General features: G+C 44.5%; 1 protein-coding gene across 8 annotated transcripts in view; it reads right to left on the reverse strand.

Annotated features, from left to right (window-relative positions):
* The window catches only part of DZIP1 (DAZ interacting zinc finger protein 1), a 55,141-nt gene extending 34,938 nt beyond the window's left edge, over window positions 1-20,203 (reverse strand). For 2 of the 8 annotated variants that reach the window (XM_049099398.1, XM_035704459.2), the window contains exons 1-8: window positions 20,055-20,183; window positions 19,349-19,447; window positions 18,770-18,901; window positions 17,330-17,552; window positions 16,673-17,215; window positions 8,510-8,594; window positions 5,727-5,851; window positions 3,272-3,433 (exon numbers count right to left, since the gene is read on the reverse strand). In XM_049099398.1, the coding sequence (XP_048955355.1) occupies window positions 3,272-3,433; window positions 5,727-5,851; window positions 8,510-8,594; window positions 16,673-17,215; window positions 17,330-17,332 (918 nt within the window). In that variant the 5' untranslated portion in view covers window positions 17,333-17,552; window positions 18,770-18,901; window positions 19,349-19,447; window positions 20,055-20,183. Of the gene's footprint in view, window positions 1-3,271; window positions 3,434-5,726; window positions 5,852-8,509; window positions 8,595-16,672; window positions 17,216-17,329; window positions 17,553-18,769; window positions 18,982-19,348; window positions 19,448-20,054 lie in introns of all 8 variants that reach the window. The other 6 variants (XM_049099397.1, XM_049099393.1, XM_049099394.1 and 3 more) reach the window with 6 other exon arrangements.
* Window positions 20,204-24,372: the final 4,169 nt, after the last annotated feature.

Consider the following 24,372-nt stretch of genomic DNA (forward strand, 5'->3'; position numbering starts at 1 on the left):
AAGGAAAACCTGACTTTCTAACCTTATACAATGGGTCTTACATTTTCCAACGGGCACATAGCAGTTGTCAGAAACAGAGGGATGGGGTGCAGCTGGCTCTTGTGAGAATTTAGTGCCAAGGCCAGCACCCATCCAGTAACTGTGTCCCAAAATACATTAGGGCCGTGGTGTTTTAACTCTACCTTTTGCTTATTATGTTATTCGCAAAGTTACCAGCGGTGAAAACCCTCAGAAGGAAATATGTTAACTGAAAAAACAAAAGGGTGAGGAGCATAGTTTGCCTGCCTAAGTCTTGGCTGAACACAGCAACTGCTTTCAAAGAGTAGAGTATGAAAAGGGGAGAGGGGGTGACTTTTCAGTGTAGAAACCTAACAAACACTACCTCAGCCAGGTGATCAAGGTCAGCACCAACAATCATAAATCCAGGGGCGCCTGGGTGGCTCAGCTGGTTAGGAGTCTGCCTTCAGCTCAGGTTCTGATCCCAGGGTCCTGGGATCGAGGCCTGCATCTGGATCCCTGCTTGGCAGGGAGCCTGCTTCTCCCTCTGCCCCTCCCTCCCATCCTCCCTTGTGTTCTTGCTCTCTCTCTCAAATAAATAAATAAAATCTTTAATATATATATATTAAGAAATTTAAAAGAAAAAACAATCATAAATCATGAAGACAGTATTACCCCTAATATGACGTGATGAAAACTGTATTTTATCTCTGAGGATTTTGTCCCCCAAACCCATAAACCCAGTCTAAGCACGAGAAGACTACCAGATAAATTCCAGTAGACAGGGATCCTACTGACAAGCACTCCTCAAAATTGTCCAGGTCACTGAAAACAAGTTGGAGAAACTGTCTCAGACAAGAGCCTGAGACGGACAACTAAATAAAATGTATCCTGGACAGGATCCTGGAGCAGAAAAGTGACATTAGCTAAAAGCTAAAGACGTTGGACTAGAGTATGGAGTTTAATACTAATTAATATATCAGTATTGGTTCATCAACTCAACAAATGTACCATATTCATTTAGGATGTCAGTAATACGGAAAACTGTGTACAGGGGTAAGAGAGGGGGGTTTCTTTTTTTTAACTTTTATTTATTTATGATAGTCACACAGAGAGAAAGAGAGAGAGGCAGAGACACAGGCAGAGGGAGAAGCAGGCTCCATGCACCGGGAGCCCGACATGGGATTCGATCCCGGGTCTCCAGGATCGCGCCCTGGGACAAAGGCAGGCGCCAAACCGCTGTGCCACCCAGGGATCCCGAGAGGGGGGTTTCTATGACATTTTCTGTGCTCAATTTTTCTGTAAATCTAACTATTCTAAAAAATGAAGTCGGGGCGCCTGGGTGGCTCAATCGGTTAGGTGTCTGCCTTTGGTTTGGGTCATGATCTCCAGGTCCCAGGATTGAGCCCCAAGTCAGGCTCCTTGCTCAACGGGGAATCTGCTTCTCTCTCTCTCTCTCCCTCTGCCTCTCTCCACTGCTTGTTCTCTCTCTCAAATAAATTGATAAAATGTTTTTTAAAAAATGAAGTCTAGGGAATCCCTGGGTGGCTCAGCGGTATAGCGCCTGCCTTTGGCCAAGGGCGTGATCCTGGAGTCCCAAGATCAAGTCCCACATCGGGCTCCCTGCGTGGAGCCTGCTTCTCTCTCTGCCTGCGTCTCTGCCTCTCTGTGTCTTTCATGAATAAATAAAATCTTAAAAAAAAATGAAGTCTATTATAAATAATTTAAAAAACCATCTATAGCTAAAAAGGGCAAACAATCCACATGTGATCACCTGAGAAACAGACAAGTGAAACACGACATGCAGGCAATGGGACATCAGGTGGCAATGACAAAGGCGTGAGAGAGTGGGACTTATACATTCCTACAACATGGATACAGCTTGAAAACACTAGACTAACTGGGAGCAGCTGCTCACCAAACATCACAAATTGTATGACTCAATTCATATGAAATGTCCACAACAGGCAGATCCACAGAGGCGGGAAGTAGATCTGTGCTTGCCAGTAGCTCTAGGGAGAGAGTGCCAGTGGGCACAGGATTTCTTCCCTGGGTGATGAAATGCTCGGAAATGACTGTGAGGATGGTTGCACAACTCTGTAAACATACTAAAAACCATTGATTTTTTTTTTTTTTTTAGGTGGGAGAGGGCCAGAGACAGACTCTTAAGAGGGCCGCATGCCCAGCGCGGAGCCTTAAGTGGGGTGCAATTTTTATGTGTCGTGAAATATTCTTAGGACTTTTTTCAATCATTTAGGAATATTAAAACCTTTCTTAGCTCGCTGGCCATACAAAAAGAAGTAGTATGCCAGATTCAGTTCACAGGGTGTGGTTTGCCAAACCCTGTCCAAAAGTTCAAGACGTTTTAGAGAAGGCTCTTAGCCATATTCCAAAAATATCCCTCCATTTTAGTTTACAGAGCTTGTCCCCTAGAGGGAGCTCAAGGATCTTGCGTCTTTTCCCCAAGAGGGACTCCGGACTGAACTGCCCATCCAGCTCAAGTAATTCTTATCTGGAAGACAATGGCCAGTGTCACAGAGCTTAAGGTTCCAGCCCAGCGAGGCATGTCTCTGTCAATGCATGTGACCAGGGCAGTATGGATCGAGGTTTCTCCCACAGGGGATGGTGGCTCAGTTAGCCACATCCAGCTTGTTCAGTCCTCTTCATCAGCCAGGCCTGGGGTCAGGAAGGGAATTGGTAAAAGGTTTACTTCTGTCTTTCTGGATTGGCTTCCACATCGGTGAACTGTGTCAACCTTTCCAGAAAGTTCCTTTGGAACTTTGAAAGCTTCAAAACTCAGGGAGAGGTTTATGGTTTATGACTATCAAGTTCTAACCAGCTAAGGAAAGAGAGACCCTCTAGTATGATCTGAGCAAAGGTACCAAACATAACAACTGTCTTTTTTTTTTTTTTTTTAAGATTTTTTTTTTTTATTTTTAAGTAATCTCTACGCCCAATGTGGGGCTCGAGTCGAGCTCACAACCCTGAGATCAAGGGTCCCATGTTCCACAACTGAGCTAGCCAGGTGCCCCTCAAATGTACCAAGTGTTCTGGACACACATTTGGGGCCAAAGCTCCCATTCTCAAAGATGCGACTTTTGCTGACTTGCTCTGTCTTCTGTATGTCTTGTGCTCCTTCAGAACTCTCAGAAGGAGGGGTGTCTGGGCACAATAAAGTAATTTCTAGATCCACTAGCCATCATGCCATTCTAACACCACCTCTCAAGGCAACAACCCTACCAATACTATGAGGACCTCTTGGCTTAATACTCACATATTCTAATGCCGAATTCTTGGAAGTCAATTCTTTAAACTCTTTCATAAACATTTCCTTGACTTTTTCCATTTCACTAACTAGTTTCTCCTTTTCTTCTTCTTTCCATCTATCAAATAGCTTCAGAAATTCTTCCTCTTTTGTTTTCTGCATTTCATATTCCTGAAATTATTTTAATGCATGGGTTTAAAAGTTCTCATATGAAGCAAACATGCAAAATTTTAAATAAATGGACACAGTTTTGCCCTCCAATGTGGCAGCTAGTATTTCTTGTATCAGTTAGGTTTGCAATCGCACTTCATATCATGGCAATGCCCACAGTCATTTTTCCAAACCCAAAACAGCACACAGCATCCTTTTGTCCTTAACATTTCTTAAAATACAAACACAGAGGCCCAAAGTCTCAAGAGTTCTATGATCTATAAACCTGTATAGTAGACGTGCAATAATATGTAAAATGTAAACATACTTTAAAAGAAAATGTCTATTGAACAGTAGAACCATTCGCAATATTGTATCACTTTGGATAGAGTAGCCCCACCTCACCCCTCAAAAACACAAATTTACATTTATACAAGCTAAATTCAAGGTCTAGTCAATCAGCTTTGATTTCTCAATAACCTTCACTTTTTGGTTTTTTACCTAACTGGAGTAGGTAAATAAACTCAATCTGACAAACATACAGAACACTGCACCCAACGACACCAGAACACACATTCTTGTTAAATGCACATGAACGATTCACCTATGTTTGGTCATAAAAGATTCTCTATAAATTTTAAAAGACTGAAATCATGCTAAGTGTATTCCCAACCACAATGGAATGAAGCCAGAAATCAATAACAGAAGAAAAACTGGAAAATTCATGAATACATGAAAATTAAGCAATGTACTCTTAAGCAACCAAGGGGCCAAAGAAAAGGTCACTAGGGAAGTTAGAAAATACTTGGAGGTGAATGAAAATTAAAACACAACATACCAGGAAAAAAAAAAGGAAAGCCAAAGCACTGGTCATAGGGAAATTTATAGCTGTAAATGCCTACACTAAAAAAAAAAAAAAAAAAAAAAATCTCAAGAGACAAAGAAGATTATCTTAAAGAAGCCAATAATCAAGACGATACAGGAATTGCAAATATTTATGTGTCCAGATTGCAGCACCCAAATTTGTAAAGTATATACTAATAAAACAAAAAGGAGATATAGATAAAGACAGCAACACAGTAAGAGTAGGGGACTTTAATACTCTACTCTCAATGATGTATAGGTCATCCTGACACAAACAGGATTTGGACAACACTATATACCAAATGGACCCAACAGACATATACTATCCAACAGCAGCAGAATGCACATTCTTCTCAGTGCACATGGAACATTCTCCAAGACAGATTATACATTAGGGTCACAAAACAAGTCTTTCTAAATTCAAGAAGACTGAAATTATATCAAGTATCTTTTCTGACCACATTGTATAAAACTCAGTAGAAATCAGTAATAGGAGGAAAATTGGAAAATTTACAAATGCATAAAAACTAAACAATACATTCCTGAACAATCAATGGATCAAAGAAGGAATCAAAAGGGAAGTAAAAAATAACTCTGGATTAATGAAAATGGAAACATATATACCAAATTGTATGGGATGCAGTAAAAGCAGTTCAAAGAGGAAAGTTTATAGTTAAAAATGCCAACATTAGGAAAAAAGGAAAGATCTTAAACAATCTAACTTTATACCTCAAAATCTAGAAAAAAAGAACTAAGCTCAAAGTTAGCAGGATGAAGGAAATATAAAGATTAGAGCAGAAAGGGGATCCCTGGGTGGCTCAGCAGTTTGGCGCCTGCCTCTGGCCCAGGGCGTGATCTTGAAGTCCTGGGATCAGGTCCCACATCAGGCTCCCTGCATGGAGCCTGCTTCTCCCTCTGCCTGTGTCTCTGCCTCTCTCTCTGTGTCTCTCATGAATAAATAAAATCTTTTTTAAAAAAAGATTAGAGCAGAAAAATAAAAATAGAGAACAGAAAAACAATAGAAAAGGTGAACAAAACTAAGAGTTGGGTTTTTTTTTAAAAAGATAAACAAAATTGACGAACTTTTAGTAGACCACCCAAAAATGGAAAAAGGACTCAAATAAATTATAAATGAAAAGAGGACACATTACAACAGATACTACAGAATTACAAGGATCATTAATAGCCTACTGTGCACAATTATATGCCAATAAACTGGACACTCTCAAAGAAATGGATAAATTCCTAGAAACATGTAACCTACCAAGACTGAATCATGGAAACAACAGAAAGAATGAACAGACCAATAATGAATAAGGGCATTGAAGCACCAATCAAACACCTCCCAATAAAGAAAAGTCCAAGACCAGATGGCTTCACTGGAATTCCTTCAAAGGAATTCATACCAGTCCTTCCCATCACACCACCCTTTCAGAACTCAGTAGCCTACCTTAGAGAACCTGACAGCATGGGCGTGCTGTGCAGCCTCCAGCTGAGACTTGGTGAGCTGCAGCTGTTCCTTCAGCATGTCAATCTCACTCTGGAGCTTATCAGTCTGTGCCTTCTGCTTATACTCTGTTGCAACAGAAATATGTTATTAAAATACCACCTCCTCTGAAACCTAACTAAAAATTTACAGGATACAGTCTCATTGATAGGACAAAAACAAAGTGCTCTGACTTGGGATATTATTACTTTTTCATGCCACACAAGCCAATTACTTGCAGCCCTTCGTGTTATGGGGCGCTGAATTACTTGTAGCAGATTCTTTCAGCCACTGTATTGGATTATCCTTCAGAGACAGTGCGAGAGCCCATTCAGGGAACAATAAGGATGACAAGGAATAATCCTGGGCTCCTCTTGGAGATGCCAGTCTCAATGAGAGAAGGGAAGCAAGTTTCTGCTGCAGGTACCACCATACTGGAAATTTCTATGGTCACCAACCTTCTGGCTCCCACCACACTCTTCTGAGAACCCCATCAGTGCTAAGACAAGCAGAGGCTGGCAATCAAAATGCAAACTGGGGCCATAAGCTGTCCATAGGGCCAAAACGAGGTACCAAAAGGTTGTAAAAAGGAAGCAACAAGTGAAAGAGAAGGTACTTATGTACATGTACTTACATGAAGATGTGCACATGACTGAATGGATATACATGTGTCTGTGAGTGTAGACATGAAAGGTATGGAAACCAAAGTAGAAAGTCAGAATCTCAAAGATGACCTGAAGAAATAATACTCATTTCAGAGTCTGAAATACTCTCTGAAACGAGTATGAGATAGAATAAGATACTGAAACAGAAGAGAAAGAAGGTCAGTTTCACACTGAAGAATGGTAGGTTAATTAAAATATTTAATCTTCCCAATTTCTCCAACAAACTGCTAAATTGTATAATGGTCCATGATTTACAAATGGAATTTTCGGCTGTTCGTACTGTTTATACAAAGCTTTAGCTGTTTCCTAAATAAATCTGTCTGAAATAGGCAGGAGTGGAAGCAGACTGGCCCAAAAAGGAGGCTAAAGCAAGCGAGAAGCACACTTGTTGAGATGCTAAAAGCATTTAAACCGTAATGAGAATTTCTGTGGGTTACTGTTCTGTAGGCAATCTGCAGAAAGCTTTGATCTGAGAAGACCTGGCCTTTTTTGTTTGTTTATATTAAGAATATTTACATAACAAGAAACGTGGTTCCTGGAGAAGCACTGAACCCCTGTCCTCTCTTAATTTCCCCCTCTATACATGGTTAATTCACATCAGCACCCAAATACATCTTCCTATCTCCCACATCAAAGGAAACAAAAATTTTGCCTTGGTCCCACATTTCCCTCCAGACAATGCCTCGTGTCTCTGCTGCCCTTCCCCACAAATGGTACTTAAGTAAATATGTACAATGTGATCCCTTGCTCACCTGGTTCTCAGCTTAGCTCACTCCCTTTGGGCTTTTGTTCCCACCAACCCACAGAAGCAGTCATGTCAAGGTCAGCAGCAGCCATCGTGACAGCAAGAATCAATTCTCGGTCCTCATCTTACTCTGTGCCTCAGGAACATTCGGGGAACTGGATACTGCCTGCCTTCCGAAACACTTGTTTCCCTTGGTTTCCATGCCAACACACTCCCCAGGTCTCCCTTCTGCCTCCATGACTATTTCTCACTGCCCTTGGCTGCTCCTCGCATTGGGAGAGCCGCAGGGCTGGCTCTCGGCTGTCTTCCCCTCTCTAGGTGAGCTCATCCAGTCCAGCTCTGCTAAGGACTTCTGGGTTTAGATCTCCAGCCTGGGCCTCTACCTTGACCTCCAGATCCTCTGCACCTCCACTTGGATAGTGACAGAATCGGGACTCAAGTTTACCCTGACCAAAACAAACCCTCTGCCCCTAGGTCCCCATCTCAGGAGCTATCACTGCCATTCACCCAAACGTGTAAGACAAAAAACCCAGGATTGGCTTTCTTTATCTCCTTGCTCTCGTGCAGACTTACACCTCTGCAAGCTCCATGTGTCATGCGTCCTGTCCATCCTCACTTCTCTGGTCTTCCCTGGTACCGTCTCCATCCCACTGCCATGTCACTCACCTGGGCTACTCTGGCAGCCTCCCTCATTCTTCCACCTGCTTCCACCATTGCCGCACTCTCCACCAGCAGCTGCCCATATTCCCAGCCTTCGAAGGTCCCAGGTGACCCGACCCCCTCCCCTCCAAAGCCCTGCTTTGCACACTACTGCCTTGTTCATTCTACTCACTAACCTTCTGTGCGTTCCTCAAACACACCGTGCTGCCCACCCCCACCAAACAATCAGAGCTCCCCCTGCCTGGGATATTCACTTCCCAGACTTTCCCCACGCTGGGACCTCCACGTCATTCCCATCTCTGATCCAACAGCATTTCCTCAGTGAAGCCTTTGCTGACTACCTCCAGCCCATTCTTCCTATTTTATTTTCTTTGTAGCCTCTGCCAGCATTTGAAAAGAACTACTCATTTGTTTGTTGAAGTGCGTCTCCTCTGCCCCTCTTAGCAGATCATAAGACTCCAGAGGGCAGGACTTGGTCTAGTTCGCTTGCACCCAAATTCCCCGGCCTGGTGCCGTGCATGGCACCTAGTAGGGGCTCAGTATTTATTTAATGAATGAACAAAAACTATGATACTTTCTTTTAAAAGGGTCGAGAGATGCACTGGACTATGTCTTACTGAAAGGAGAAAAAGGTACCAAAGGGAAGACAGCTCTTTGAAGTTGAGCCCATGACTTACCGAGGTGAGAATCTTCAGGGTGGCGCCGCTGGATGTGACTTTGTAGAAAAGCTTGGTTCATAAAGGCCTTGTCACAAAAATGGCACTGGAAAGGAGACAGCAACAAATCCAAGTGTCTATAATGAGTCTGTAATGAGTCCTTCCACCTAAGTTTAATTTTTTTAAAAGATTTTTATTTATTTATTTATTTATTTGAGGAAAAGTGAGCACGAGCAGGGGGGAAGGAAAGAGGGAGATGGAGAAACAGGCTCCCCACTGAGCAGGGAGCACGTTGCAGGACTTGGTCCCAGGACCCTGGGATCATGGCCTGAACTGAAGGCAGATGCTTAACCACCTGAGCCACCCAGGTGCCCCTCACCTAAGTTCAATTAAAATTGGGATACCTAAGGCACCACCTCCTCTTGGGAATTCTTCCCCCAAAGATACCATCCTACCAGGAAATACTAAAAACAGGACTAAAAAGACTACTATAAACCAGGGTGTTCTCCCCAAACTGAGCACAAGGCAGTGAAAACCATCTCTTGACACCTAAAGTAGCCCATTCCGGTGCCTAGAGGAACCCCGATGCTGTTCCCGTTAGACAGAAGGTTCCCAGCCTGTCACCAACTTGTCTGGGACACTCCAGCCACATCAGTCTTCTTTCTGTCCCAAAAGCAGGCCAATTTCCTCTACATCAGCTCATGCCCCACCTGGATCTTTCTCAGACTTTCCCCCCTTGGCTCCTGCCTGACATTCAGGAATTGCTCAGCAAGCATCTTCCACACTGGGGAGGAATGGCATGTTTTCCACAAGACCTTCACGGGTGAAAAAAAAAAAAGACCCTCACGGGTGGTCTTCCTGCCGGTCACTGTCCCGGCACACTGTCTTATTTTCAACATTGCACATCTCACCAGTTACTCTTTCCACATTTATATACTTCACTTGTTCACCATCTCCTGCCCAATGCCTCCTGGTTCCAGAATGTCATATTCCTGACAGCATGGGCTCTTGCCTATCTTATTCAGAGCATTTGCTCTAGAGTCCAGCAATAATAAATGACCACATGCTTAGAAATGTTTAGCCTCCTAAAATGAATTTCACTGAAAAAATAATCAGTTTTACCAATATCTCCATTTTCCACTTTAATACTGATTCAAATTTTAAGCAAAAATTCAACTTGCTTCATCTATACCTTTGTCCCTGGATCATGCTGAATTAAACCCTGGATGTTATGTATTTTCATTTGTTAGTATATTTTCAATTGTTACAATCTATCTCTAAAAGGACTTACTATGAACACAATCCTAATATTATTAGTCCACCTTTTAAAATGTGAAAATTGCTTAATAACAACACATTAAAAATATTATTTGTTTCCAATATTTCACACACTGTCTTAGAAAAAAATTTTACTTTGTTTGGAGTCAGGATCCAAATAAGCCCATATCCTGCAACTGCTCATCATGTCTCTCAACTCTTTTTAGATCTATAGATTGCCCTGCATCTTTTTCCTTGCAATTCATTTGTCGAAGAAACTGACCATGCGTCAGAATCTTTGACTATCTTTCCAGCCTTCTCTGCTGCTTGATGACTGTTGGGTTTCCTTATGGTACATAATGGACTGCCCATGTGACTCAGGTATCAGTGCGGAGCTATGCACAGCACTGGAGAAAAGAAAGGATGAAGAAACCTAGAATATGTGACTTTTAATTTCTAAAAATGGAAAATAGATATTTTAACCATTTGAGTAATACAGAAAAGCTATGAGCTCAGGGTAAGAAGGTGTTCCCACTCCATAAAGAATAACCTGACATTTTGACTGCATCAAGATGAAAAACATCTGGGGTGACTCAGTGATTTAGTCAGTTAAGTGTTTGCCTTCAGCTCTAAGCATAATCTTGGGGTCCTGGGATAGAGCTCCAGATCAGGCTCCCTGCTTAACGGGGAGCCTGCTTCTCCCTCTCCCCCTCTGCCCCAACTCTGGCTCGTGTGCACTCTCTGCACTCTCTCATTCTCTCTCTCAAATAAATAGAATCTTTAAAAATAAAAATTAAAGATGAAAAATTTCTATTTGACAAAAACACCAAAATAAAATTAAAAGACTTCATTCCCAGATATGCAGGTAAGAAGCTTGAAAATTGCCACTCCATCCTTACAATAAGTAAAAAGCTGAACAGACTAAAAAATCAACAACTCTTCTTGGATCCATAGGAGAGGAGAAGACACAGGGCAAACCAAGCTTGTAGAAACAGACATTGCTCTGGAAGTCTTTGCTAATGTATTACAGCAAGAAAAAGAAGTAACAAATATACAGACTGAGAAGGAAGACACAAAATTTTCCTTGTTTGTAGATGATACTAATGTCTACATAGAAAATAGAATTGACAACAAAAACCCTCTGGTACTAATATAATTGTACAGCAAAATTGCAGGATATAAGGTTTATATACTATAAAGTCAATTGTTTTCCTATATTCTGGTAATGAAAAAGTGGAATTTGAAATTCAAAACATACCACCATTTACATTAGTACCCCCAAAAATGAGTTCTTAGGTATGAATCCAACAAAATATGTACAAGATCTATATAGGGATGCCTCGGTGGCTCGGTGGTTGAGCATCTGCCTTTGGCTCAGGATAGATCCTGGTCCAGAATCAAGTCCCGCATCAGGCTCCCCTCAAGGAGCCTGCTTCTTCCTCTGCCTATGTCTCTGCCTCTCTTTCTATGTCTTTCATGAATAAAATAAATAAAATCTAAAAAAAAAAAAGATCTATGTGAAGAAAGCTTCAAAGTTCTGAAGAACAAATCAAGAAGAACTAAGTAAGTGACTATCCATATTAATGGATATGAGGACTCAATATTGTCAAGATGTCAATTCTCCCTAACTTGATCTATGGATTCAATGCAATCCCAATCCAAATCCCAGGCAGTGATTCGTGAATAGCAACCAACTGATTCTAAAGTTTGTTAAAAGACGCAGAATAGCCCACATGGTATTGAAGGAGACAGGCAAAATTGGAGGACTGATGCTTCTCAATTTTAAGACTCACTACATAAAGCTATAGTAGTCAAGACACTGTGGTATCATCTAAAGAACAGACAGACAGGACAGCCCCAGTGGCCCAGCGGTTCAGTGCTGCCTTCGGCCCGGGGTGTGATCCTGGAGACCCGGGATTGAGTCCCATGTCGGGCTCCCTGCATGGAGCCTGCTTCTCCCTCTGCCTGTGTCTCTGCCTCTCTCTCTCTCTGTGTGTGTCTGTCATGAATCAATCAGTCAATCAATCAATCTTTAAAAAAAAAAAAAAAAAGACAGAAACACTGGAGCAGAAGACAGAGCCCAGAAACAAGCCCATATAAATATCATCACCTGAATTTTGACAAAGAAGCAAAAACAATACAACGAAACAAAGATAGTTTCTTCAACTATGTCCAGCCCTGGAACAACTGGACATCCACATGCAAAAAAGAACGCCAATACAGACTTCATATCCTTCACAAAATCTAACTCAAAATGGATCAAAGACCTAAATGTAAAATATAAGTGGATCACACACCTATAAAACTCCTAAAAAATTACATAGAAGAAAACCTTGATGGCTGCAGTAATGCCTTTTTAGATATAACACGAAAGGCACAATCCATGAAAGAAATAATTGATAAGCAGGACTTCATTAAAATTCAGAACTTCTGCAAAAGACAATGTGAAGAAAACGAGAAAACACCCACAGACTGGGAGAAAACGTGCAAAACACATGACTGATAAAGAGCTGTTATCTAAAATATATAAAAACTCTTAAAACTCAACTAAAAGAAAACAAACAACTAAAACACAGATATTCTTCAGTAGGTGAACAAATAAACTGTGGTCCATCTAAACAATGGGATATTATTCAACACTTAAAAGAAAGAAGCCATCAAGTCAGGAAAAGACATGGAAAAACATTAAATGCATATTACTAAAGAAAAGAAATCAATCTGAAAAGGCTACATCCTGAGTGATTCCAACTATATGACATTCTGGAAAAAGCAAAATGACAGACAGTAAAAACAGTGGTTGCCAGAGGTTGGATGGGGATGCAGAGAATGAATTAGGTCATAGCATTATCAGATGCATATTTTATTTAATTTTTTAAAAGATTTTATTTATTTATTCATGAGAGACACAGAGAGAGGCAGAGGCAGAGACATAGGCAGAGGGAGAAGCAGGCTCCATGCAGGAAGCCCGATTCAGGACTCGATCCTGGGACTCCAGTTTCACGCCCTGAGCCAAAGGCAGACGCTCAACCACTAAGCCACCCAAGGCAAGGCGTCCCTCAGATGCATATTTTAATCTATGTCTCTCTAACTGCAAAATGCATGCTTTTTCTTCCCCCAACACTCATCTCCAGTTCTGAGACCCCAAAAAAACTGCAACCAGGGTCAGAAATTCACTGACAGATTCCAAAATCTGCCCATGGTGCTAAAGCATGGAGAGGAATCTAAGTCTTCCAGCTATGAAAACAAAAGGTCTTCTTGGAATGAGTCTAAGTTCTGTTATGATCCACTGGGGTTTTTAAATTTTTAATTAAAAAAAATTATTGGAGGGACGCCTGGGTGGCTCAGTGGTTGAGTGTCTGCCTTCGGCTTAGGGCGTGATCCCAGAGTCCCAGGATCCAGTCTCATACCAGGCTCCCTGCGGAAAGACTGTCTCTCCCTCTGCCTGTGTCTCTGCCTCTCTCTCCATGTCTTTCATAAATAAATACAATCTTTAAAAAGTATATAAAAAATAATTTGATAGCCAAATCTTTGGTATAGATTTGCCTTTACACATGGCCACAATATTTCCTCAGCTGTTGGAGGTCTCACAAATTCAGGGACCCCTTGGTGGCGCAGCGGTTTGGCGCCTGCCTTTGGCCCAGGGCGCGATCCTGGAGACCCGGGATCGAATCCCACGTCAGGCTCCCGGTGCATGGAGCCTGCTTCTCCCTCTGCCTGTGTCTCTGCCTCTCTCTCTCTCTCTGTGACTATCATAAATAAATAAAAATTAAAATAAAAAATAAATAAATAAACACAAATTCATGAGATGCCTGGGCGGCTGAGTCGGTTAAGCATCTGCCTTCGACTCAGGGCGTGATCCCGAGGGTCCTGGGACTGAGCTCCACATCAGGCTCCCTGCTTAGTGGGGAGCCTGCTTTGCCCTCTCCCTCTGCCCCTCTTCCCTGCTTGTGCTTGCTCTCTCTCTATCCCATGCTCTCTCTCAAATAGATACAATCTTTAAAAAACAAAAACACAAATTGATGACTGTAGGCTAAAGTCAAGTAGCTATTTCAACAAAATCAAGGGTCTTCCTGTAAATTTTATCATAGGCCGAATATCCCTAAACACAGGAACCTGAAGTTAAAATAATCATAACACCTTGGAATCCCAGCTAGCTTATGCATCAACTTTTCTTAGCAGCAGTCTTGACTTCCCGTGTCTGAATCACTGATTCTTACAGCATCAGCACTGCAACCACTATTTAGCTCCTAGGAAAGGTGTGAGGATTCACATACATCACAGGTAGTCACAGCTCACTACCAAGAAGCCACTGTGGAAATCAACATGCACACATCAGATGCTGTTTGCTGACTTCCTTATGCCACACATGCATTATCTCATGGAATTCCCAGAATAGTCCTAAAAGTTACCTACTACTAATGTTCTCATTTTCCAGATGAGGAAACGGAGGTCTAGGCGTTAAGTGACTTGCATAGTAGAATAGTTAGGATTCAAACCCATGCAGTCTAACTCTGGAATTGTCTCCCTAAAGGGCTCACACTGCTCAGAGACTCCACGAAGACATAATGGCAAGCCACCAAAGACAGCAGAGTGTGTCTACACTCGGCTAAATAGAAAAAAGTGGTCTGGTCACTTCTATTTTTTCACGGTCACACCTAGGCACACTATACACCTGGTCATTCAGAGTCTGCTGAGTGGCCAAGTTGGCAGGTATCACTCATTTCATAAAATTGAGCCATTATCTTTATTCACGCACATCATTCATACTTGAAAATCTTTACAACAGCTATTTCTATGGTAACCAAAAGAATGAAAAAATGTTCATAAACATAAAATTTCTGTATGTTTTGGTTTTAATATTTTACCGATTACCACCAATGCTAAACGTTTTTTAAAAAAAGATTTTATTTATTCATTCGTGAGAAACACAGAGAGAGAGGCAGACATAGAGAGAGGGAGAAGCAGGCTCCTCTAAAGAGCCAGATGCGGAACTCCATCCCCAGACAGGGACCACGCCCTAAGCCAAAGGCAGATGCTCAACCGCTGAGCCACCCAGGCATCCCTAAACTATTTTTTTTTTTTGAAGATTCATTTATTTTAGAGAGAGAGAGAGAAAGAGAGAGCCAGAGAGCACATTGGGGAGGGATACAGGGAGAGAGAATCTCAAGCAGACTCCCTGCTGAGCCTGGAGCCTGATGTAGGGCTCAATCTCACAAACCTGCAAGATCATGACCCAAGTGGAAACCAAGAGTCAGATGCTCAATCGACTGAGCCATCCAGGCTCCCCAAGCTAAACAATTTTTAATGTCTAAGTAGAACCCATTCTACTCATTGTATAATAAATATATTTATAAAACGCCTATCAGCACTATTTTTAAGTACATAGTTTCTAAATGGCACTTATGAAACAAATAGGCAACGAGCAACATCATGTGTCATTTGAGGATTATACCTCAGGGTTGTATACCCAAGGCTGACCACTAAGCCTTTCTGACAGTATTCTCTGCCAACTGTTCATCTATCTTAAGTTCATTTTTCCCATGGCTCCTGCTGCTGAGTCGGTCCCCCTTTTTTTTTTTAATTTTATTTTTATTTATTTATTTTTTTGAGTCAGTCCTAAAGCACTATGAACCACCCCATTATCTGTGCGTAAGCCCAGTCCTCTGCAATCACTCATACCACTAGTACCTAAGTCCACTGAAGCTTTTTTTTTTTTAATAAACTTTACTCCTACTGTGGAGCTCGAAGTCACAACCCTAAGTTCATGCTCTACTGACTGAACCAGCCAGGCATCCCATTCCCTGAGGTCTTTTAACTCTTCTTTGGCCAAAGGGACTACAATATAAGGAAATAAAATCAATCTCATCAGCCTGTTGTTTACTTTGATATCTTTATCCAACATTGTTGATACCCTTTGCGATTCCTCCACCTAATTGATAAAAAAAAAAAAAAATAAGTACACTGATTTCTGTTATACCCAAAAATTACAATATTTATCTTGAGCTCAATGTCTAACCCATAGTAGTGATTAAGAGCAGAAAAGCAAGAGGTTTTACTTCTTTAAATACTGTTGTTTTACTAATAAAATATATTTTAAATATAACCTGTTCAATTAAAACACACTGTTGGGGGCAGCCCAGGTGGCTTAGTGGTTTAGCACCGCCTTTGGCCCAGGGTGTAATCCTGGAGACCTGGGATCCAGGCCCATGTCGGGCTCCCTGCAGGGAGCCTGCTTCTCCCTCTGCCTGTGTCTCTGCCTTTCTCTCTCTCTTTCTGTGTCTCTCATGAATAAATAAACAAAATCTTAAAAAAAAAAAAAACACACACACACTGTCGTTCTTTATCACTAATATCATTAGTCAGTGTTTTTGTACTCAGGAGATATACACATTGAAATGGTCAGGAGCCGGAAACTCACTGTTGAATGGTTCAAAAAACAATAGTATGTACATAGAGACTGAGTAAACAAAGCAACTGTGGTAAATGTTAATAACTGGAGAATCTGGGTGAGGGGTTTATGAAGTTCTTTGCGCTATTCTTACAACTTTTCTGTAAGTCTGAAAATATTTTGAAATAAAACCCCCACAAATTTAGTCATACCAGATCAAGGGGGGGGGTGCAGACCTCAACAGCAATTTGTACATGGTTTATTCCTCATTATATCGATTAGGACGCAGTTTCTTAAACAACCTGCATGTAGATGGCTTTAAAACAACACTGCGGAGGTTGTTTCATTATTAATCCTACGGTCGTCTATGGAAGGTAATGAACCATGTCGCTTGTTGGTTACAATCACCGCTCCGCTTAACTACTGAGAAATGGGGTGGGAGGAAGCAGTGATCTGGGAAAGGGATTCTCAACATCCTGGCCGGTGGGGATGGAGAGTTTCACTGGGTTATGAATTGGAATCACAAGGCAGTGTCCCACCTGGTAGTAGCTGGCTTTGGCCTCGATCATCAGCTGCTGGGTGGAGATCATCTTCTTCCTGCGTTTACACTCTTCCTTGAGTAACTTAATCTCCCCGGCCTGCTTGCTGAGGAGCGTCCTGCTCTGCTCACCCTCCTCCAGGCTCAGGCGCAGGCGCTCCTCCAGGTGGTGCAGCTGCGAGGTGAGGAACTCCTGCGAGTGCAGCAGGTACTCGATGGTGAGCTGCGCCAGGCGGATGAGCTTCAGCAGCACCGGGTCCACCCCCGACTGGCAGTGGGCGCACTTCTCGTCCTCCAGCTTGCAGAAGGTGATGTTCATGATGTTCTCCTGCAGCGTCAGCACGTCCACGGCCCCCGCCACCTTGTCCACGTCGATGGCGCTCAGCCGCCGCCAGTCCACGCTCTCCAGCCGAGGCCGGAACTGGAAGCAGGGCAGGGGGCCCGACGCCGCGCGGTGGGGGGCACAGGCCATCGCGGCGGCTGCGGGGGCGCCGGGGCCCTCGGGGCAGCCGGCCAGCGGGTAGTAGACGTGCTTCTGGAAGGGCTGCGGGGAGCGGACGGCGTGGGGATGCGGAGGGGGGCCGCCGCGGCCGGGGCTGGCGAGGGGGGCCGCCCCCCGCCCCGCGTCCCCCGGGCAGCGCCACCTCCCCGCCCTTACCATGCTTGGGAGAAAATCCGCCGCCTCCGCTGGCCTCCGAGGAGGGGGCGGGCCGGGCCGCCTCCCGGGCCGCCGCCGCCCCACCCCTCGGGAGCGGGAGGTGGCCGGGTCTCGGGCGGCGGCGGCGGCGGCGGCGGCCAGGCCGTTGCTATGGCAGCGCCGCTGCGGGGCCGGGAGCGGAGGGCGCGCCTGCCCCCAGGGCCGTCAGCGTGCGCCCGGGGCCCTGCGGGACCGGAGGAGACCCGTGGGCGAGCGCGTCCTCCCGAGAGGGCACCCCGGGCCACTCCCCTCCCTGGCTCCGGCTCTGGGGCTGACGCTCCACGATGCCCCTTGGGGAACCCCAACCCCGGGGCACTCCTGGTCCCAGCCGCCAGCCTCTGGTTATTCACTCCTGTCCCCCTCGGTGTGGAGATGAGAAATGCCTATGATCCTCATCTTTTATACGCAACTTAAAAAAACGTCAAGCAGGGGGATCCCTGGGTGGCGCGGCGGTTTGGCGCCTGCCTTTGGCCCAGGGCACGATCCTGGAGACCCGGGATCGAATCCCACGTGAGGCTCCCGGTGCAGGGAGCCTGCTTCTCTCCCTCTGCCTGTGTCTCTGCCTCTCTCTCTCTCTCTCTGTGTGTAACTATCATAAATAAATTAAAAAAAATAAAAACATTAAAAAAATAAAAAAGTTACGCAGCAAAACTATGTAAAATTACATGAGATGTTGGGGAATTGGCTGCAAAAGAACAAGAACACTCTTGCAGTATAACAGAAATATTCTATATTTTGATTGTATATTTTGTTTTTTTGTTTGTTTTTTTATTGTGTATTTTGATTGTTGATTACCTGGGTATATACATTGTCAAAAATGTATCGAATTGTACATCGAAAATTAAGGGTGCATTTGTATATTATGCGTCAACAAAATTGGTTAAAATATTAAATTTGTGGAGTAGCTAACTATGTTTGATGGCAGGCTCTCTGAATTTCTTTTTTTTCTCTCTCTCTCTCTCTCTCTGAATTTCTTACACCCAACACACTTTTTTTTAGATGCTTTCTTCCTCTGAGTTGCCTACCTAAATATAATCTACTGATGATAGAGGGCAGGCCCAGTGGCGCAGCGGTTTAGCGCCGCCTGCAGCCTGGGGTGTGATCCTGGGGACCCTGGATTGAGTCCCACATCAGGCTCCCTGCATGGAGCCTGCTTCTACCTCTGGCTGTGCCTCTGCCCACCCCCACCCCCCGCCCCTCTCTCTCTCTGTCTCTATGAATAAATAAATACAATCTTAAAAAAAAAAAAAGATACACAAATCAAGCAACTTCCCTAGATATTAGTACTTCGCTTGTCTTTCCAAAAGGATACATTTTCAAAATGTGAACTTAAAAAAAAGTTTAAATGGAGAACTTTAATCAGCTTTGTACCATTAAGCTTTAGCAGGCCCTGTTATTTACCTTACAAACTTGTGTGGCAGCTGCATTGTTATCTGGAGAGGCTAAAATATCTCTAGCAGCAACTTGCGGATCACAGGCCTTTCATTCTTGGGGGTTTTTTGGGTGCCCGTAGCTACCACAGAGATCAGTGAGCTGAAGAAAAGCCACACACATTCGTCAATCCACCGGGGATTCCCTGCTTGGAACAACCCTCAGGAATTTTGTTTTCTTTCCTAACAGCCATATATGTGAATAGAAGAAAGGAAAATACAATTCAGAGTAACTTAGAGCAAAGTTGTAATATCAATATTTTTAGCACTTTCCAGATACCGTGAACTAGAAATAAACCCATATATAAACATCCAGGAAATGGAGCATGCACTTCATAGGACTTCATACAAACTGTACATCCAAATCGCTTGTAATGGGCCTTTGGGGGAAAAAAAAGAACCATTAACGGTTCACTGCCGCTGGCATAAAGACTTACAGACCTAGGTTCAAAGTTTGATTCTGCCATTTACTCGCTGCTTGACCCAGGGCAGGTTATGTCCGCGCATGCCCCGGCTTCCCAACCTGTTTGGAGGCCGTGAGGATACCGACCTGGCAGGTCTGCGGACGGTGGGCTCCATCCACTGGGCTGCGGGGTCCGCGGGAACAAGGGCCGGGCTCCTCTTGCTCGCCGTTATGTGTCCTCAGCACCTAGCAAAGGACAGGCAGGGAGGGCTGAGAATCTGCCAAAGGGACACGTGGGTAAAGAATGACTGAATGAACTGGGCGTAGGTCAGCTCCCAGGCCGTATCCCTCCTATTTTCTGCGCCTCTGGCGGGTTCGGGGCTGCCCGGGGCCGTGGGCCCAGGCCCGGGGCCGAGCTGGGGCTCCCCGCGCGCCCCCGCGGCGGTCGGAGGCGGCGCGGGCGGGGCTGGCTGGGGTCGCCGCCGCCACCTGGGCGCACCGAGCCGCGCTGCCTGCCCCCCGCGCCCCGCGCTCGGGTCTCGGCCCCAAGATGGCCGGAACAGGAAAGAAGAAAGAAGGGGCACGTTTTCGCGGCCCCTCCGCCCCCCATCCCGGGGCTGGGCTGCGGCGCGGCGCCTCGGGCCGCGGGCTCGCTGCGGGGACAAAGGCCGGGCTCCCGGGCTCCGGGGCTCCGGGGAAGGCTGGGCGCCGCGGGGGCGCGGGGGAGCGGGCGAGGGGGAGCGGGGCGCGGGGGCGAGGGGGAGCGGGGCGCGCGGGCGGCAGCATCACCCCGAGGTCTGCGGGGCCCGGTAGGCTCCCAGGGGCTCCCGGCGCAGCCCGGGCCTCGGCTCACCCCAGCTGCGCGCTCCGGGGCGGGTGCCGGACGCTGCGGGCGGACGGGGGCGGGCGGGGGCGGCGCTGGGGACCAGACCCCAGAGGCGCCGCTGGCTCAAGGCGGGGCCCACGGAGGCCGCGGGGCGGCAGGGCGGCAGCGGCAGCGGCAGCGGCAGCGGCAGCGGCGGGCCGGCTCCGTCCTCCAGGGCGCAGAATGCAGCCTGTCTGGTTTGGGCAAGTCGTGGCGCGGCGGGCCTGGCGCCGTTCGGGCCCTCGCAGACTCCCGGCCGGGGCTCCTCGGGTCCCCCACCCCCCTCCCGCCCCCTCCCCTCTGCGGTCTCCCTCCGGCCTCTCCTCTCCGCGTCCCGGCTCCTCTGGCAGCTGGGCGGGACCGTGCGCGTCTACACCGCAGCGCTAAAATGCGCTCCGCCAATCCGGCTGTGGGCGCAGACACGTGGTGCCGGCGAGCGCTCTGTTGCTGGCGGGGGATGATCTCCCCGGGAAGGCTTTTCAAAGAGAAACCAGATTCTCTCCAGCCCTGCGGCTGGCCCGGCCTTCAGCTGGCTGATTTACTGTGTAGGTGCTTCGTGTGAAATCTCCCCCAAGAAGAGATGCATTTTAATCGCTGAAGCCTGCAGATGCAAGATGCAAGGAACCTCGAACAGGCCATCTAAGGCAGCTCGGCTTTAGACTCGACTAACGTGGGAAACGGGATTAGGCACTCTTCGAGCAAGCCCACGAGGATTAGACCCATCTAAATGTCCGCATCTCTTCCGGTGATGTCCACTTTAGGACGCAAAGCAAGGCTCTCTGTTGGTGGAAAGTTTGGCAGTGGGAGAGGAGATGTCGTAGGACAAGAGTAGTGTGACTGTATTTTTAACCTGAAATTGGAACACTTGGTCTGACAATTGGGCAAAATTCGGTATTTTAAAATAAGGAGTAATCCAGAAAGTATGCATATAGCATTTTTTTACAACCATGAGATCGATCCAGATGGAGGAATTTGAGTGCATCGCAAAATGTTAGTGTCTGCTGTAGCACAAATTGTTCTTCACTCATTAAGGAGTAACTACAGAATCTTTGCTGGAAGGTAACCTGGTACCATAAAAATGCTTTTCCTTGTGCTTCTCCCTGACCAAATCAACTTTGTACCATACTTTACTTAGCACAAGGCTTCAAACATAGTAATAATTTAATAAGCATTCATGTGAATTCTTTTCTTTAGTTTTTACTTTGAAATCATTAGGTCTAGGACAGCCTTGGTGAGATTTTAAAATTTGTTGAATTTTAAAATACTTAAGTTTGAAAGTGAATCCAAGATCCATAAGAATCCTTTAAAGTAGAATAGGAAGACATCTCTAGGTAGATTTTTCAGGTATTAAATGAAGTAGAAAAGCCATTGCTTTGCAAAGTCTATACTCTGTAGCCCTTTCTGGTGTGTGTGTGTGTAGGATAATTGCTTAACATTATTTGATGATATACTATTTGAGTTACTTGTATCATCTATTCCCCACTGTCAGTACATTACCCCATTTTTGTAGAGTTGGAAGAAATAAAGTGAACCAGTTGGCTTTGGCATGGCACAGCAGCAATCATGCATTCTTGATTCTTTCAGATCTCTTACACCAATTAGCACAGCCCAGCAGGGAGTGGCTGTGATAATTAAATAATTCAATTTTAAGAAACTATTTAGGGGTACCTGGGTAGCTTAGTGGGTTAAGCATCTGCCTTTGGCTCAGGTCATGATCACAGGGTCTGTGATCCAGCCCTGTGTCAGGCTCCCTGCTCAATGGGGAGCCTAGTTCTTCCTCTTCCCTCTGCCCCACCCCCCCACGCCCTGCTTGTGTGCTCTCTTACTCTCTCAAATTAATAAATAAATAAAATATTTTTAAAAAAATTAAAAAAGAGGGATCCCTGGGTGGTTCAGCGGTTTGGCACCTGCCTTCGGCCCAGTGCGTGATCCTGGAGTCCCAAGATCGAGTCCCACATTGGGCTCCCTGCATGGACCCTGCTTCTCCCTCAGCCTGAGTCTCTGCCTCTCTCTCTCTCTCTCTCTCTCTCTCTCTCTCTGTGCGTGTCTCATGAATAAATAAATAAAATCTTTAAACAAAAAAAAATATTTTTTAAAGAAACTAGGTATCTTTCTCCTCCAGTAGACAATGAGAACTTCAATTATTCTAGCACATTGAGCACATAGTAAATGCTCAGATAAGTATTTTTTTGAAGATAGAAATGATCCTAAAAAAGGGAAATAAAATATTGGTGAATATTGATCATTATAGTAAGTAAACAAAAATGTTGTGGCTGAATTTATTTCAGATTTTTGTTTCTATTTCTCTTGTTTGAAATGAGCAAATGTGAGAAAATGAAAATTGCATTGAGGCAGGCAGGTGGGGGTGGTGATTAACATCAATTTATTATTAAAATTATTAAACATAATCAGGCCTCACAAGAGTAAAACCAAGATTAGGTATCCAAAGCAGGACTATGAAGCAAAATAATTAAAAGGTATTGAATCAGACAATACATGTAATTTATGTCCTTATTTTGATCACCTGGCCAATGTCTTTCAGTTATAATTATAATATTATATATATATAGTATCAAGAGTCTATAAAATGTATACGTACAATTTGAAGATTAATAGAATGAACACATGTGTATCCATCACCCCGGTTAAGAAATTAAACATTCCGGGGATCCCTGGGTGGCTCAGCGGTTTAGCGCCTGCCTTTGGCCCAGGGTGTAATCCTGGAGTCCTGGGATCGAGTCCCACATCTGGCTCCCTGCATGGAGCATGCTCCCTGCATGGAGCCTGCTTCTCCCGATGCCTGTGACTCTGCCTCTGTGTGTGTGTGTATGTGTGTGTGTGTGTGTCTCATGAATAAATAAATAAAATCTTAAAAAAAAAAGAAATTAAACATTCTGAGCATTTTCAAAGGCCCTCTCTATGCACCCCACCATCACATCCCTCTCCATCTTCCTATTTAACAATTTCCCTAACTCTGGGATTAAGTCATTACTTTCCCCTTATAGTTTACACACTATATACGTATACACACACTATATATAGTACATTATATATATATATGTACGTACATACACACTATATATACATATATTAACCATATTTCATGAACTATATATAGTACGCAATATTATTTACTTTTGGAAAATTGAGTAGCAAGCCTAAACTATGTGAAGGTGAGTCAGATGAGTATCTGGGTCCATACTACCTTTACACATAGGCAAGAGAACTTTCACCCAAGTGTGGCTGTTTACAGAAGTCCCAGGAGCTAAACTCAGAATCTGTGTTTTCTCATTCAAGACCATGTTCCAGCTACATGGAAGCCTAGAATTTCCTACATAAACAGCCATGCCAACTTCCAGAGCTATATGGGCTGCTTCCCCATATCTATCTTCTCAAAGGACTGTGCTGCTTATGACTAGGCATATGGGATGGCCTAACCATTTTAGAACTTCTAATAAAGTTATTTAGAAGTACTAAATAGTGTAGACATATGGGTTGGAAGGTACACACCTATGCACACAAGTCCCCTCACTGAAAAAAAAAAAAAAAAACAAGTCCCCTCACTAGCTGGGATAATGCTGGATGGGAAGAGTTGCTGCCCTGGGACCTTCACTGAGAATACAAGAATTCTGAATTCAAACCTGGTTTTGCAGCCTTAGCTTCTTTTGAATAACTTAAAATATGTTGCTGGCAGGCAGTTATAAATATATATTGCAAACTCTAGGGCAAGCATTAAAGAAGTTTAAAAGTATTACTAACATGCTAAGAGATAAGTTAAACAGAATGGTATAAAATGCTCAACTCAGGGGCACCTGACTGGCTGTCTTGGTAGAGTATGTGACTCTTGATCTTGGGGTTGTGAGTTCTAGCCCCATGTTGGGTGTAAAGATTACTCAAAAAGTAAAATCTTAGGGGCGCCTGGATCAGTCAGTGAAGCACCAACTTCACTTCAGTCAACATTCAACTCTTAGTTCCAGCTCAGGTCATGATCTTGGGGTTGTAGGATGGAGCCCCATGTCTGGCTCCATACCCAGCACAGTCTGCTTGAGATTCTTTCCGCCTCCCATTACCTCCCCCTCTGCTCCTCCCCTATTCCCACTCTCTCAAAGAATACGTACAATGAATAGAAAACAGTTATAAACATGTAAGATAGTAACCCAATTATATCAATAATCATTTTAAATGTGAGTGGCATAAATAAACCACTTAAAAGACAGACTGGGGCACCTGGGTGGCTCAGTTGGTTAAATGTCTGCCTTTAGCTCAGGTCATGATCTCAGGGTCCTGGAATGGAGCCCCATGTCCA

The sequence above is a fragment of the Canis lupus genome, chromosome 22 (assembly GCF_003254725.2).
Source record: "Canis lupus dingo isolate Sandy chromosome 22, ASM325472v2, whole genome shotgun sequence".
Taxonomy (NCBI): Eukaryota; Metazoa; Chordata; class Mammalia; order Carnivora; family Canidae; genus Canis; species Canis lupus.